Genomic DNA, 14,039 nt, shown 5'->3' on the forward strand with positions numbered 1-14,039 from the left:
ACCACTGGACCACCAGGGAATTCCCTCGATTATTGTCAAAGGTGAACTTTTTCTCCCATTTTTATTTCTTCCCTGGTGAATGTTTATGTACTTTGTCCATTGGTCCATTTTTCTTATTGATTTGTAAGACTTCTTTATGTTGTGTGCCATATATGTTACCAGTATTTTTTGCATAGTTTCTCATTTGCCTTTTAACTTTGACTGTAGCAATTTAAATAATTTATATAGTTAAATCAGTCTTCTTATGGTTAATCCCTTGGGATCATATTTAGAAAGTCCTTCCCTACCCCCAAATCATGTCAATATTCACTTATATTTTCTTCTAGCAACCCTTTTAGTATACATGTACATACACATATATATAAAAAGTACATATGTATATTCATAATTTTCAAATCTCATGCTTATTTAAATACTATAGAAATAAATAAAATATAAAAGGAAGCTTCTTATAACCTTATTCCCTGGAGATAATAAGCATTGCTATGAGTTTGGTAAATATTTTTCCAGACTTTTTTTGTACTCATAGGCACACATACATATACATATAATTTTTCTAACATGGAGTTTTGTTTTTCACTTGAAATACATCATTACATCTTCCCTATCAGTATATATAGATCTACCTTATTTTTGGTAACTGCTGCATTACAAGTCAGTACATGAATACATCACAACTTACTAATTACTCCCTTATGGAAAGCACGTTAAGGGCGTTAACTTGGCACTAGCAGTGAATAGCTATCCAATGTAATTTTTTTTCCTAAACAGCGATTGATGCTCACTTTTAAGAGAGCCTCTTCGTAGTGGGACCTGGATTCACGAGACAAAAGAAAGGCGTAGTGCTGGGCTATCCGGTCGAACAGCTTGCTCTGGACTTCCTTCTTTGGCTACCAGGAATAAAAACAGAGAAGGAATTACTAGAGCCCCTTGTTGAAGCGGCCAAGGACTGGGAATCTTAACTAAGTATTTCTCTCATTTTTAGGAATCTTATTCTCAAGGTAATTAATCTCATATTATTTATGAAATACTGCACTGATTTGTTTTATAGGATCTATAAAACACATACAGAGAGGTAGAATGTCGAGGAAAGCACCCAAACTCTGGGCCAGGAGGTCCTGACTTTACTCTCTGCCCTGCCATTGACCAGCCATGTGACACGGACCAGTTCTTAATGCTCTGGGGAGCTGCAGGACGTGGTGCAATGTTTACAGCCCAGAGTGCATGGACGAGGCATGGGTGGGGAAGGGACAGGGTGTGACAGATGAGGCTGCCGGGGCGGTCCGTGGAATCAGAAGGGCTTACAGCCCACGTTAAAGAGGCTGGGGTTTGTGCCACAGAAAAATAACTTAAGTGAGGGAGAGAAGCCATCGGATTTGCATTTACCTGGTACCTTTCATGAAAGATCCACCAGAAGCTATCCAGCCACATGGCTCTTACAGAAGGAGAACAGAGAAACTGCTCTAATTCTCTATCTGAACAGAAAGACTTGAAAAGAAACAAAATTCACATGATTACTGCTATTGTTATTGTTTATTTATTTACTTATTTATTCTTTGAAATTTACCTGGAGCCACAGCCAGATTCATAATCACCTCCACTCAAAACCCGCTTTTCCACCTATGTTCCATGGCTTTTTATTGTCATTAATCACACCACCTCCCCGCCAGACATCTTTGGAGTCAACACACTTTGGGGTCAACTTAAAAAAAAAAAAACCACCTAACCTTTCAGTGAGTGCCAACTATTTACCTTGCCAGGTTTTTTTACATGTTCTCATTTAACCCCTACAATAATCATACAAGGCATGTGTTATTATCTCCATTTCACAGATGAGGAAACTGAGGACTAAACTGATAAGTCACAGGAATCCCTGGAGGTCCAGAGGTTAGGACTCTGCGTTTTCACTGTTGAAGGCACGGGTTTGATCCCTGGTGGGGGAACTAAGATCCTGCAAGCCACGTGGCGCGGCCAAAACAAATATATTGCTGAAGTCTCTTGCCCAAAGTAACTCAGCCAGCAAGTGGCAGAGCCAGGATCGGAACCCATAACTCTAGGCAGTTGCTCCATGCTGTCATCTGTGTTCATTCAATAATAATCAGTATCAACAAACATAGATATTATACAGATGCAACTCACTGGACCATGAAATCCTGCTGAGTTAGCAGTAAGCATATGGAGTTCTAAAATTAGAACAGAATTATCAGTGAACTCAGAGAGGCAGAAAATTCAGGCTTCATTGTCCTAAACTGGGTCTTGAACCTTCCCTGACTCCAGAGCTGCTACCACGATAATATGTAACATTTGGTGAATGCTTGCCATGTATCAGGCACTGAGCTATGCCGTTCATTGTTTATCTCGCTTTATTTTTCATCATCTATCTCTGTGGTTGGTGCTGGTTGATGGAACTGTTATCCCCAATTTATAGAAGAGAAAAATGAGGGTCGAAAGGTTAGGATTCTTGCCTAAGCTTACCCAGCCTGGGAGGCTCAAAAGCAGGCAGCCTGGCCCCAGAGACATGGTAAGGCTGCCTCTCCTCTTACCATTAGGAGGAGCAGAGATCTCTCTCCTGCCCCCATCCTGGATGCAAAGGGAAAGACGCCTTGGCACTCCCTTCAAGCCTACAGAAGCTGAGGGCATGGTGCACTGATACACAAGCCACCCTAGTTAGCAAGGAGCTCTCTGAGCCCTGCTCTTGGCTTTGCCTTTTCCTCCATTCCTCACGTTTCCTTAGAGAGGCAGTATCCTCAGAGAGGTGGAGAGCACAGACTCTGATACCGCACTGCCTGGATTCTAATCCAGCTCTTAAGCTTATTAGCTGCGTGACCCTGAGCAACGTTACTGAGACTGTCTGTGCTCAGTTTCCTCATCTGGGAAATGGAGATGATGATGGCGACGGTCTCTACCTCCAGGACTGCTCTGAGGGTTAAATGAATGAGTGACACACACGCAACGCATACGTACTCACTTAGAACAGTGCCAGGCACTTAGGCAACACTTGTTAAGGGTGTGCTAGCTCTTTATTGTTTATTTATTCACGCTCCTGCTTCCTTTCAAAAAGATTTCATTTCAGCTCTTCAACAGATATTTATCGAGCACCTAGGTGCTCAGGATGTTGATGGAGAGTCCCTGCCCTGAAGGTGTTCACAGGTAAACAGACATGTGAGAGAAGGAATCCCAGGAGGAGGCAAGTAAAATTTGGGATGGCCCCCAAGCAGGATGGAAGAGGGTCCTTTTAAAGCCAGGGCACATATCTACCTTGGGTTTCCTGGGAGCCAGAGAAAAGCAGGAACCAGCATCAGTTATAAGGCTAAAAGCATTCCCGTAGATGCACAGTTTTTCTTGGGATTAAGATCTAAGGAAAACATTCCCCAGGGGACCTAAAAAATGGGACATTAAGTAGCATCGTAGTCACTGTCCTGGGGGCCACCCACACAGCAAATGGAGCAAGAGCACATGCGGCTGGGCCAGCGGGCCTGTCAGGGGCAGCAGAGGTGCTGGAAGGTCTCACAGGAACGGCGGGTCTGTGAAACACCCCATCCATTTCCAAAGGTCTTTCTTCCATTTTTAAATTATATAAAAAGGAAGAAGAAAAAAACCTATAATCTTGTACACCTGAAACTAACACAACATTGTAAATAAACTATGTTTCAATAAAATTTTTTTTAAAAACTACAATCTTATTACTCAGAGAATGCTAGTGATAGCTATGTATGGTTTCACCCCAGATTTTCCTGTGTGTGCTTATGTAACACTGTACTGCAATTTTATATACCGATGTTTTTCATTTAACAACATAGCATAGCATGTTAAAATACACTCTTCATACATATTCACTGTAGTGGCTAAGTAGTCCATCATGTATAAACCAAAAATGACTGTACTCTTCTTCTATTATTGATCATTAAACTTTTCTAATAACATTGGTAATAAAAGCTATCATTTTTTGAGCAATTATGACTTACTAAGCACTGTGCTAAGTGTGCTAATGTATATTATCTTATTTAATTTTACAATAATACTTCAAGGTAGAGACTATTGTTATCCCTATTTTTTTTTTTTTTTTTGTGGTACGCGGGCCTCTCACTGCTGTGGCCTCTCCCGTTGTGGAGCACAGGCTCCGGACGCGCAGGCTCAGCGGCCATGGCTCACGGACCCAGCCGCTCCACGGCATGTGGGATCTTCCCGGACCGGGGCACAAACCCGCGTCCCCTGCATCGGCAGGCGGACTCTCAACCACTGCGCCACCAGGGAAGCCCTGTTATCCCTATTTTATAGGACAAGAAACTGGAGCCCAGAGAGCTACTTAACCACCAAAGATGTACTGCCCTCCAGTCCCTTGCTGTCACACAATCCACGTGGTGAGCATCTTTTTACGTTGTCCTGGAGAGAATGTGATGCTCTGAGTGCCTGCTGCTCCTCTACCTCTCTGATAAAGAAAGCAGGGGATCAGGTACCTGATCCCAGGGTGACCACTGCCTGCCCTGGGGACCAGCACCTGGTGAAAGGCAGCTTACTGACTGCAGTCCATGCCAGAGCCCGGCACTGGAAATCCAGCAGACACCATTGTCATACTGGGCAGTGACTGGCCTAAACAGATCATTGCTCTTAGGAAGTCTGAATGCAAGATGGAACAGAGGTAGAGACACAGCCAGAGAGAGGGCAGCAGGGAAAAATCATGAAGAGAGGGCGAAGAAGGCAGAGAAGGGAGAGGGAGACAGGGAGGAGGAGATGGGGGTGGGCAGGGAGAGGGAGAAAGAGGGAGAGATGGGGGTGTGGTTTGAAGCAGCAATGAGAAGTACAGACAGAAGAGACTGCAAAGCTGGGTCCCAAGAATGGGGGTGGGGGTGACTAGTTAGGAGCTGAGGATACAATGTCATAGCTGCTTTGGGGACCCTGGAGTTGTGCCATCGTGAAGGGCGATGAGGCACAGCTGCAAGCCTGCTGAGACCATTTTCTGGGCCTCCTCCCCTCTCCACCCCTCCTCACAACTATCCCCCAGCTCCTGAGTGGCCAGCGTTGTCTCACACGCACACAGGTTCTTCAGGGCCTTCGAATTCTCCCTTCCTTCCTTCCTAAGGAACCCAGTGTGAACTGCTCTCCAAGTGGGTGACTCACCCCAAGGGGTACCACAGGGTATGGGAAGTAAATATTCTAACTAATGTCTAATTAAGAAAAAAAAGAAATTAAATTTACCAATATACAACATCGTGACTGACAACAGAACACATATATCATTTATAAAGAAACATATATCATGAGGGTGTGAACTCAAAATGTTGTGCTAATAGGATACGTGATCAGAACAGTTATTTGGGAGACCAGAGGTCTGGGAGAAAGGATGTAGGTTTTGGAGGAAACGTGGGCCTGGCATCTAATCTCAGCTCAGTCACTTGCAAACTGTGTGGCCCTCAGCAACTTAATTGCCACCACTCTTGGTGTCCTGGTGTGTAAAACTGGGACCGCTGTGTCTGCCGCGCAGGTTGGTGTGAGGCTGGCTGGATATCACAGAGGGGCTGCCGCTCTCTTTCCTTACCTTGCCACTAAGGGGGTTTCTCTCAGCCTGGATCACATTGCCCACCATGTCATAGAAGTCCACCCCATTTGGAAGGTTGTTTGGCTTAGAGTCGTCAAACTGTGGATACTGGTACAGCTCTGCCAGCATATTTTTGTCTGCTGTTTTCTGAAGAAAAAAAGCAGAATACGAAAATGGGGTCCATCATTTTGACAGTTTAAAACAATACAGTATCTGCTTTTTATCACGGAGACAATATAACAACCTTATAGACAGAGTGTTTTATAGAGTGCGTTCATGATCCCAGCACCCCTTACCAAACACCTATATACATTATTTCCACTTTCCCTTTCTGGCTTTGAGCACATGTATACAAATATGTATGTTACTTCAATCATTTTAGAATACGTATATGTACACACACACTTTTATGTCCTGCTTTATCCACTTAACTTTAGATTTTTCACATTGTTACACTGTATTCAAATTTATCATTTAAAATAATATATCTTGTTAACAAGATTGCTTTAATTTAACTACTCACTGATCACTTCAAATTAATATTATTTATTAGTAACTTGGAGCATACGGTTCACCCCTTTGGGGTTATTTATTTAGTATGAATTTCTCAAAATTTCTCAAAAATTTCTCAATAATTTCTCAAAACTATTAGATCAAAGGATACCACTATCCCTATGGTTCTTAACATATACATTAAATGGATTTTTAGAATAAAAATAAAATATAACTATAAAAAATGTAAAAATACAGAAAAGTAGAAAGAGGAAACCTATTACCACCACCCAAAGGCACCTACTGGAAACATTCTGAGGGACTGAGTTCCTCTCTAACTGGGCTATGGCCTTGACAATGGAAGAACTCAGTGATTAACTGCTTTGACTCTGAGTCAGATGTCAGCTCTCCCATTTACTAGCTGTCCTGCCTTGGACAGGACATTAAAATGTGCTCAGCCACCATCATGGGTAGTATGACAGTTTCAATGCAGACCGTCAACCATCGGGCTTTATGCTGTGTGGCTAAAAAGTGAAAAAAGGATAACGCGTTCTCCAGCATTTCAAGGTTTGAATACACACGAGCTGGGTAGTTAAAGAGCCAGCTTAGGAGGATCTTAACTGGGGCGGCTGTATGGCGGGGCCAGGCTGTGGTTGCAGAGGCAGCAGAGAGAGCCTGGCCGCAGGTCCGAGGATCTGAGAGGGAAGCAGGTCTCTGCTACTGAAAAGCTGCCTGATGCTGGACATGTCCTCTGACTGTTCCCGACTGCCAGCGTCCCGGGCTATCTGCAGTGACCGACAAAACCAGCACTGCTGTGGGAATGGGCCCCGCGGAGCTGCGCGGCACAGTGGCTGTGTGAACTGAATCTGAACTCACTGTTTCTAAGGGCAAACATCTTCTGAGTTCTAAAAATAAACAGACAAATGACCTCTAGAACACTCCTCATTCTACCTTTTTGAGGCGTTATGAGAAATTCCAGCATTGTTAAAATACTTTAAGATTCTCTAAAAAGGGAATTCTGCCATTTTCCTGCGTAGTCACCATCCAGGTGCCAAGTATCCCCTCCCTGGGAATAAAATCTAGCCCATGCCCAGCAGAAACAGACCTAGCCATAGATCCCTTACCCTTTTGATAATGAAAGATTTGACATTCCTGGATTCTGAGCCTTTGCAAATACACTGAGATTTTCTTTCGCTCTTTTCTGCAGAAGTATGGAAGAAGAGAAATAGGATGTGAGTAACCACGGGGTCTGTCCACTGCTGTGTGGTGATCATACCTGTGATTTTTCATTCAACCTGAGCAGTCAGATGACACGCACACTATTAGTCTCCCTAGATCCCACCTGGGTTGCTGACTTACTAAGATTCCCCTCATTTGATTAGACTGCTTGAGCCAGAGAAGCAGCCAGGAGGAGTAGATAAAACGTGGGCTTTGAAGTCAGGCTGGGGAGAATCCAGGACCTGCCACAGACAAGCTGTGTGGCTTTCGGCAAGTTGTTCCCTTACCCCCAAGCCTATTCTCTCATCTATAAAACACTTTCTATGGCACCCGCCTCACAGGTAGGGGGCATTAGGAACCTTTAACAGGGGGATACGTATGAAAGCACCTGGTGCAGTGTGTCCCATACAGGTTGTCTGGAAATGGTGTTGTCCCTCCCCCCTTCCTTGCCCTATGCCAAGAAGTCAGAGTAAAGGCTCTTTCAGAAGAGGCTAAAAATACCCTCATCTGAGACTCCAGACTCCTACTCGATTACATTTTAGATACTAAAACACCAAACCCCACAAAAACACCATCAAGGCTATGAGAAAGGAGTTTTGCCTCTGTCTCCCAAGCTGCCGCGACTTCTCTCTCCTTTTAAAGCCTTCTTCTCCATCTCGTACTTCTCAATTGCCTTCAAAAACCAAAAAAGAAATGGGGTTTTAGGGGTTAGTGCAAATCTTAGAGGAGGGCAGGGGTCAGGGAGTAGGCCATTTCTCCTGCTGGTGTGCAAAAGGCCTGGAACAAAGTGCGTGGCAGGGCCTTGCTGTCTCCCACTAGGTGGTAGGGCCTTGGTGGCCATCTGTGTCACTGACCTCATCCCCCTGAGTGTCACCACCGATGTGTCCCCCACCCCCACGCTCTCTCACCTGCCCCTCCTCCTGGCTACGCTCCTGAGGAGTACAGGATTGGGAACAGGGTTCCGATCATGGCTCCACGGGTTACAAGCTACTGTTTGGCCTCTGTAAAGGGGGATAATAATACCTGCCTCCCAGTGCTCTCATAAGGATAAGATATAAAGAATGTAACACGCTTTGAAACACTAGCACAGAGGCTTTCAGATCGGAGCCGCTCAACAAAGGGTAACTATTATTATTATTAATCATCACACCCCTGACCTCTCCAGAGATTTCTCTTGATCTCTGACTCCTCTTACCCCCAGTCCTGCCAAAAAGGGAGGAAAGGAAAATGAATGTCAGTGACCCAGCAAGTTGTACTGATTGTCAACCAGTCCAGCGTTGAGCTTGGGTAACGAAGTTAAAGTATGATTATGTCTTCACCACCCTCAAGGAATTTACAGTCTATTCAGAGAACCAAATCAACACACGTGGAACAATTAAGTCCTAAACTGCTATGTTTAGTATTCAAAGGAGTAAGATCGGTATGGGCTGGAGCAGTCACAGAGGACTGGCCAGAGGTGGCGGGGCACGAGTGTTGGGAATACGAGGGATGAGGCATCTCTCCTTAGCTTGATAAACCGTGAAATGCCCCTCCAGCCTTCCCCCACCTTTCTCCTGAACTGGCAGCCCCGGCCTGCACGATGAGCTAAAGGTACTGGAGTGTGCGCAGGTGTGTGTGTGTGTCAGGGAAGGGGTCACACTGCTAAGCCTATGCATCAACACTGTCACTCCAATTAAGTACACTAGAGAAGGCATGATGGATGGATGAATCGGATGGGTGCGTGTCAATACAGCCATGTCTTTGATACCTGCCAGGATGTCACTGTAGCTGATATTGTCAGGGCCCGGAAGGATGGACAAGATTTGCACAGAGAAAGAACAGAAAAGAGAGTTGAACGCTGGAGGAAAAGCAAGTTTTAGGGCAAGAATGATGAGACCTGAGTTTGCATTTGAGACGACAGAAGGACTTACAGGTGGGGCTGTTCCCTGGGAAGGCAGCTCCCAAACCTGGCTGATGACCAGCCTTGCTGCGGAAGTATTCAGATATACAGGTTCATTAGAATCTGGAATAAACATCCAATCCAAGGAATAAACGTCATTCCTTATCGGGTTCTGAATTGTTTATTTACTGTGGCCCCTGAGTTGTTCTCTATTTAAATTTAAAAAACAATAAATATTTTACATGGTACAAAATCAAATACGGTAAAAAGTCTCCTTCCTACTGCTCACCCAAGACCCTTAGTTTCTTGCACAGCTTTCTAGAGATATTCTGTACCTATTCAGATGAGAGCACACACAGCTCACAGGCCTGTGCCTGGCTCTCTTCACTTTTAGTTTTTAAAAAGCTCCCAGGGGAGTCTGATGATCAGCTAGGTTTAGGTATCACTGCTCTAGGTAGCTGGGAATATGAGACTGAAATACAGGTGAGAAGACAGAATTTGCAAACATATCATTCATTCCACGAATCTTCCCTGAGCACCTACTAAAAGCCAGGTGCCGGGCTGGTGTCCAAGAGAAGATGCAGCCGTGAGCAGTGAAGCCCGTCTCTGCCCTCCGAGGGCTCAGAGACTAGCAGGGAGAAGCCGGTGATTATGAGGTGATTGATGCTGCTGTGGGGAGGGACAGGATGCCAGAAGGGCGCCCCGATGGGGCACCTACACTGATCTTGGGCTGAGGGTGCAGGGAAGGCCTTTCCAGAGGCAGTGGCCTATCGGGAGAGGAAGGAACACACCTACTGCTGGAGCGAATGGTGAAGCTGTGACGGTGGGTGAACAAGCTCCCAAAGGAAGGAGACTGGAAAGAAGAGCTAGGCAAGTTCACGGCCAAAGTCTTGGGGGGAACCCACATTTAGGGCATGGGAGAAGGAATAGAAATAGGACATGGCTGTGGGGGAAGTCGGCAGGGGGTGTCTGGGTCTCAGAAGGAGGCGGCTCCCTCATTTGCTAGTACAGCTATTAAACACTTCTTATGCACCAGGTACGTGCTAGGTGCCACGTGGTAGGGCAGCGTGGAGCCTGGCTATAGGTGCTGACGTGGGAGAAGCAGCCATACAGTCAAGGCCTGATCTATAAAGGGCAGGGCACACCGCAGCCAGCAGAGGTTGGGCAGGGTAGCCCAGGGGTGGGCTCTGGTGGCAACAGGCAGCCAGCATCTGCCGGGTCTGACCAGCTGCCTGTGCAGAGGAGCAGGAAGGATGCTTCCTCCAGGTCATGTGAGGATCCACGATTGCTCCTGCCAGCCCTGGCCCTGTTCTGAGTGGCAACAAAGAACACCGAGGAGCTGTACCGATGCTGGGCAGCCTTGAAAAGCCACCAGATCCTGCTACTGGGAGAATAATCTCATTCATTTTCCTGGTTCTCAAGTTATCATTAAAAAAAACCACAGAACTGACATATAAATACATTCTTGTTGTAAAATACCCAAACATTACAGAAGTAGTCAGAGTAAAAACAGTTTACCCCCTTCCACCCCACTCCCTTTCCAGAACTGACTCCATCTGATATGCATCCTTCCAGACTTCTCCCCTACACATTTATACATATATAATGTCCTTCTTGTGGGCCAGGCACTGATCTAAGGGTTTTCAGGAGTCTTAACTTGTCCAGTTCTTTCAGAGATGATACATCTATGAGGTAGGTATGTTATTAATGTTATCACTATTTTACAGGAAACTGAGACTCATAAAGGTTAAATAATTTACCTAATGTCACAGTGTGAGAAAACAGTAAAGCAGCAGGAATTTAAACTCTGACAGTCTTATTTTGTGCCTCTGGTGCTATACCCTCATGCACACATACAGAGTTATAAGACTTTTTACATGGAATCATTCCAAATAGTGTGTGTGTCTATTTTGCTTTTATTTACAACTCAATTCTAGAATGTGTTTGACAGTGGGGTAGGGGAAACAGAAGCTCATGGTGTCCTTTCCGCTTCAGTGAAGAATGCCTTCACTTCTGTGAAAAGCAACTTGACTATATTTACCAAAATTTTAAATTTCACTTCTAGGGCTCTAGCTTGCAGACATATTTGCAAATGAGTCCCAAGATACATGTACAAAAATATTCACATGTTCACTATGATGAAAATAGCACTGAAATACTTATTGATAGGGAAGAGTTAAATTAATTATGCCATATCCAACTTTTCGAATATTATGCAGCTACGAAAAGAATGGGATCAGTCAACAGCACTGACTTTGAAAAATCTCCAAGAGGTATTTATGCTAAAAATAAATAAATAAATAAGAAAAAAAAAAGCAGCTTCCAAAACAATATTTATGGTATGATCCTGATTACATTAAAAAAGAAAACAATAACCCTAAATGTCTATATTGTATATTTCTAATGTATTTTTTAAAAGTTCTGGAAGGATACACACCACATAACTAGCAATGGTTACTTCTAGGGAGGGATCTAGGGCTGAGAGGGAAAATGACTTTCACTGTTTACTTACATACTTGTAGATACCTGAATACTTTAGAATAAGCATGCATTACCTTGCTATTTAAATTTTTTTTAATAAAAGAAAAAGATTGTTGACTCAAGAGCTAAACAAGCCCAAAGGTCAGTACTGGAAAAGCTGAGGTGAGGGTAAAGCTAAAAACTGTGGAGGCAGATCACCAGGTTCAGGACCCTGGGCCAGAGGAACTTGGTGGAGAGCAAGATGACAGGTAGGAAGGGGTGAGGAGGTTTAGGTGGAGTGAACTGACAGGAAGTAAAGGAGCAGGGTTAAGACAGACCGAAGAAGCAGAGAGAAGGGATGGGAGAGAAGGAGGGCCAGGGAGCATGGTGGACTGAAGATCAGGCCAAGTGAGAACCCACAGAGAAGGTCCTCCCAATCTACAGAACTGCACTGCCAACAAATGACTTGGGTTCTCATCTAGTCTGAGCCTCTTTCATTGTGTTTGGAGACATAGTCAGTAACATAAATGAGTGAAGCCGGCCGAGCGTAAGACCATGTGGCAACCAACACTTTGCCTCCATATCAGGAGCGTCAGGGAGTGGTGGGGACTGTGGCAACCTGGAGACCTCACGCTCTGATAAAGAGAGCCACTGCTGTTCTGCTCCAGCTGATGACCCCACGTGGAAGTGCGGAGGAAACATAACCATTCTTAAATATCCCATATAGCATTTTGTCTTCCCTCAGGAGACAATAATTTACCAGAGCCTAACCCACCTGGGGGAGGGGAAATACCCCAATTCTAGCACCATTTAGCTATCTTGTCCCACCCAAGCGGGGGAAAAAAACTGAGAAGCAATGGTGAAGTCCAGTCCAGAGGTACCGAAGGTTCATCAAAAGACTGAGACCCAACCATAGGACTACAGAACACTCCCCCCACAACGCTCACACCTACCACCACATCACTGAAAGCCTATTCACCACAGTTCCTTTTACCCAGTACGTCATATCTACCTTTCAACAAAAAATTACAAGGCATACTAAAAGGTAAAAGGCACAGTTTGAAGAGCATAAACAAGCATCAGAACCAGAGTCAGACATGGCAGAAATGTTGGACTTATCAGACCAGGAATCTTTTAAAATTATGATTAATGTTCTAAGGGCTTTTACAGAAAAAGCAGGAAACATACAAGAACAGAAGGATAATGTAAACAGAGAATGAACATTCTAAGAAAGGGTCCAAAACAAATGCTAGAGGGGATTTCCCTGGCGGTCCAGTGGTTAAGACTTCGCCTTTCAATGCAGGGGGTGCAGTTCAATCCCTGGTTGGGGAGTTAAGATCCCACATGCCTCGTGGCCAAAAAAACAAAAACATAAAACAGAAGCAATATTGTAGCAAATTCAATAAAGACTTTAAAAATGGTCCACATCAAAAGAATCTTTGGAAAAAAATGCTAGAGATCAAAAACACTGTAACAAAATAGAAGGATGCCTTTGACGGGCTCATTAGTTGACTAGACACGGCTGAGGAAAGAATCTGAGTTTGAGGAAATGACAATCGAAACTTCCAAAACAGAAAAGCAAAGAGAAAAAAAAAGACTGAAAAATACCCCCCAAACAGAACAGAATATCCAAGAACTATGGGACAACTATTAAAAAGTGTAACATGTGCATAATAGGAATACCAGAAGTAGCAGAAAGAGAGAAAAGAACAGAAGGAATATTTGAAGGAAAAAACGACTGGAAAATTTCCCAAATTAATGTCAGACACCAAAACACAGATCCAGGAAACTCAGATAACACCAAGTAGGATATATGCAAAAAACAAAAACAAAACCCAAAAAACTATACCTAGGTATTTCATATTCAAACTTTAGAAAATCAAAGATAAAAATCTTTAGGGACTTTCCTGGTGGTCCAGTGGGTAAGACCCTGTGCTCCCAATGAAGGGGGCCTGGGTTCAATCCCTGGTCGGGGAACTAGATCCCACACACATGCTGCAACTAAGAAGTCCGCATACTAAAACTAAAAGATCCCGCATACCACAATTAAAGATCCCGCACGCGGCAACTAAGATCTCACGTGCTGCAACTAAGAGCTGGCGCAGGGCTTCCCTGGTGGCGCAGTGGTTGAGAGTCCGCCTGCCGATGTGGGGGGTGCGGGTTCGGTCCCCAGTACAGGAGGATCCCACATGCCGCAGAGCGGCTGGGTCCGTGAGCCATGGCTACTGAGCCTGTGCCTCCGGAGCCTGTGCTCCGCAACGGGAGAGGCCACAACAGTGAGAGGGCCGCGTACCGCAAAAAAAAAAAAAAAAAAAAGAGCTGGCGCAGCCTAAATAAATAAATAAATATTTAAACAGAGACAAAAAAAAAAAAAAAAAGAAAAGAAATAAAAATCTTGAAAGAAGCCAGAGGGGGGAATAATACCTTACCTATAAAAGAGCAAAGATAAGAATT

At 44.4% G+C, this 14,039-nt stretch overlaps 1 protein-coding gene across 1 annotated transcript in view; it reads right to left on the reverse strand.

Moving 5' to 3' along the window:
- The window catches only part of FAM227A (family with sequence similarity 227 member A), an 80,897-nt gene that overhangs the window by 54,114 nt on the left and 12,744 nt on the right, over window positions 1-14,039 (reverse strand). The window contains exons 3-7 of the mRNA XM_089921328.1: window positions 7,847-7,919; window positions 7,153-7,229; window positions 5,537-5,683; window positions 1,387-1,488; window positions 786-890 (exon numbers count right to left, since the gene is read on the reverse strand). Coding sequence (XP_089777454.1) covers window positions 786-890; window positions 1,387-1,488; window positions 5,537-5,683; window positions 7,153-7,229; window positions 7,847-7,919 — 504 coding nt within the window. The remainder of the gene's footprint in view (window positions 1-785; window positions 891-1,386; window positions 1,489-5,536; window positions 5,684-7,152; window positions 7,230-7,846; window positions 7,920-14,039) is intronic.

This window comes from Delphinapterus leucas, chromosome 11 (assembly GCF_059928025.1).
Source record: "Delphinapterus leucas isolate spDelLeu-1000000601 "Yukka" chromosome 11, BTC_Dleu_Yukka2, whole genome shotgun sequence".
In the NCBI taxonomy this organism is placed as follows: Eukaryota; Metazoa; Chordata; class Mammalia; order Artiodactyla; family Monodontidae; genus Delphinapterus; species Delphinapterus leucas.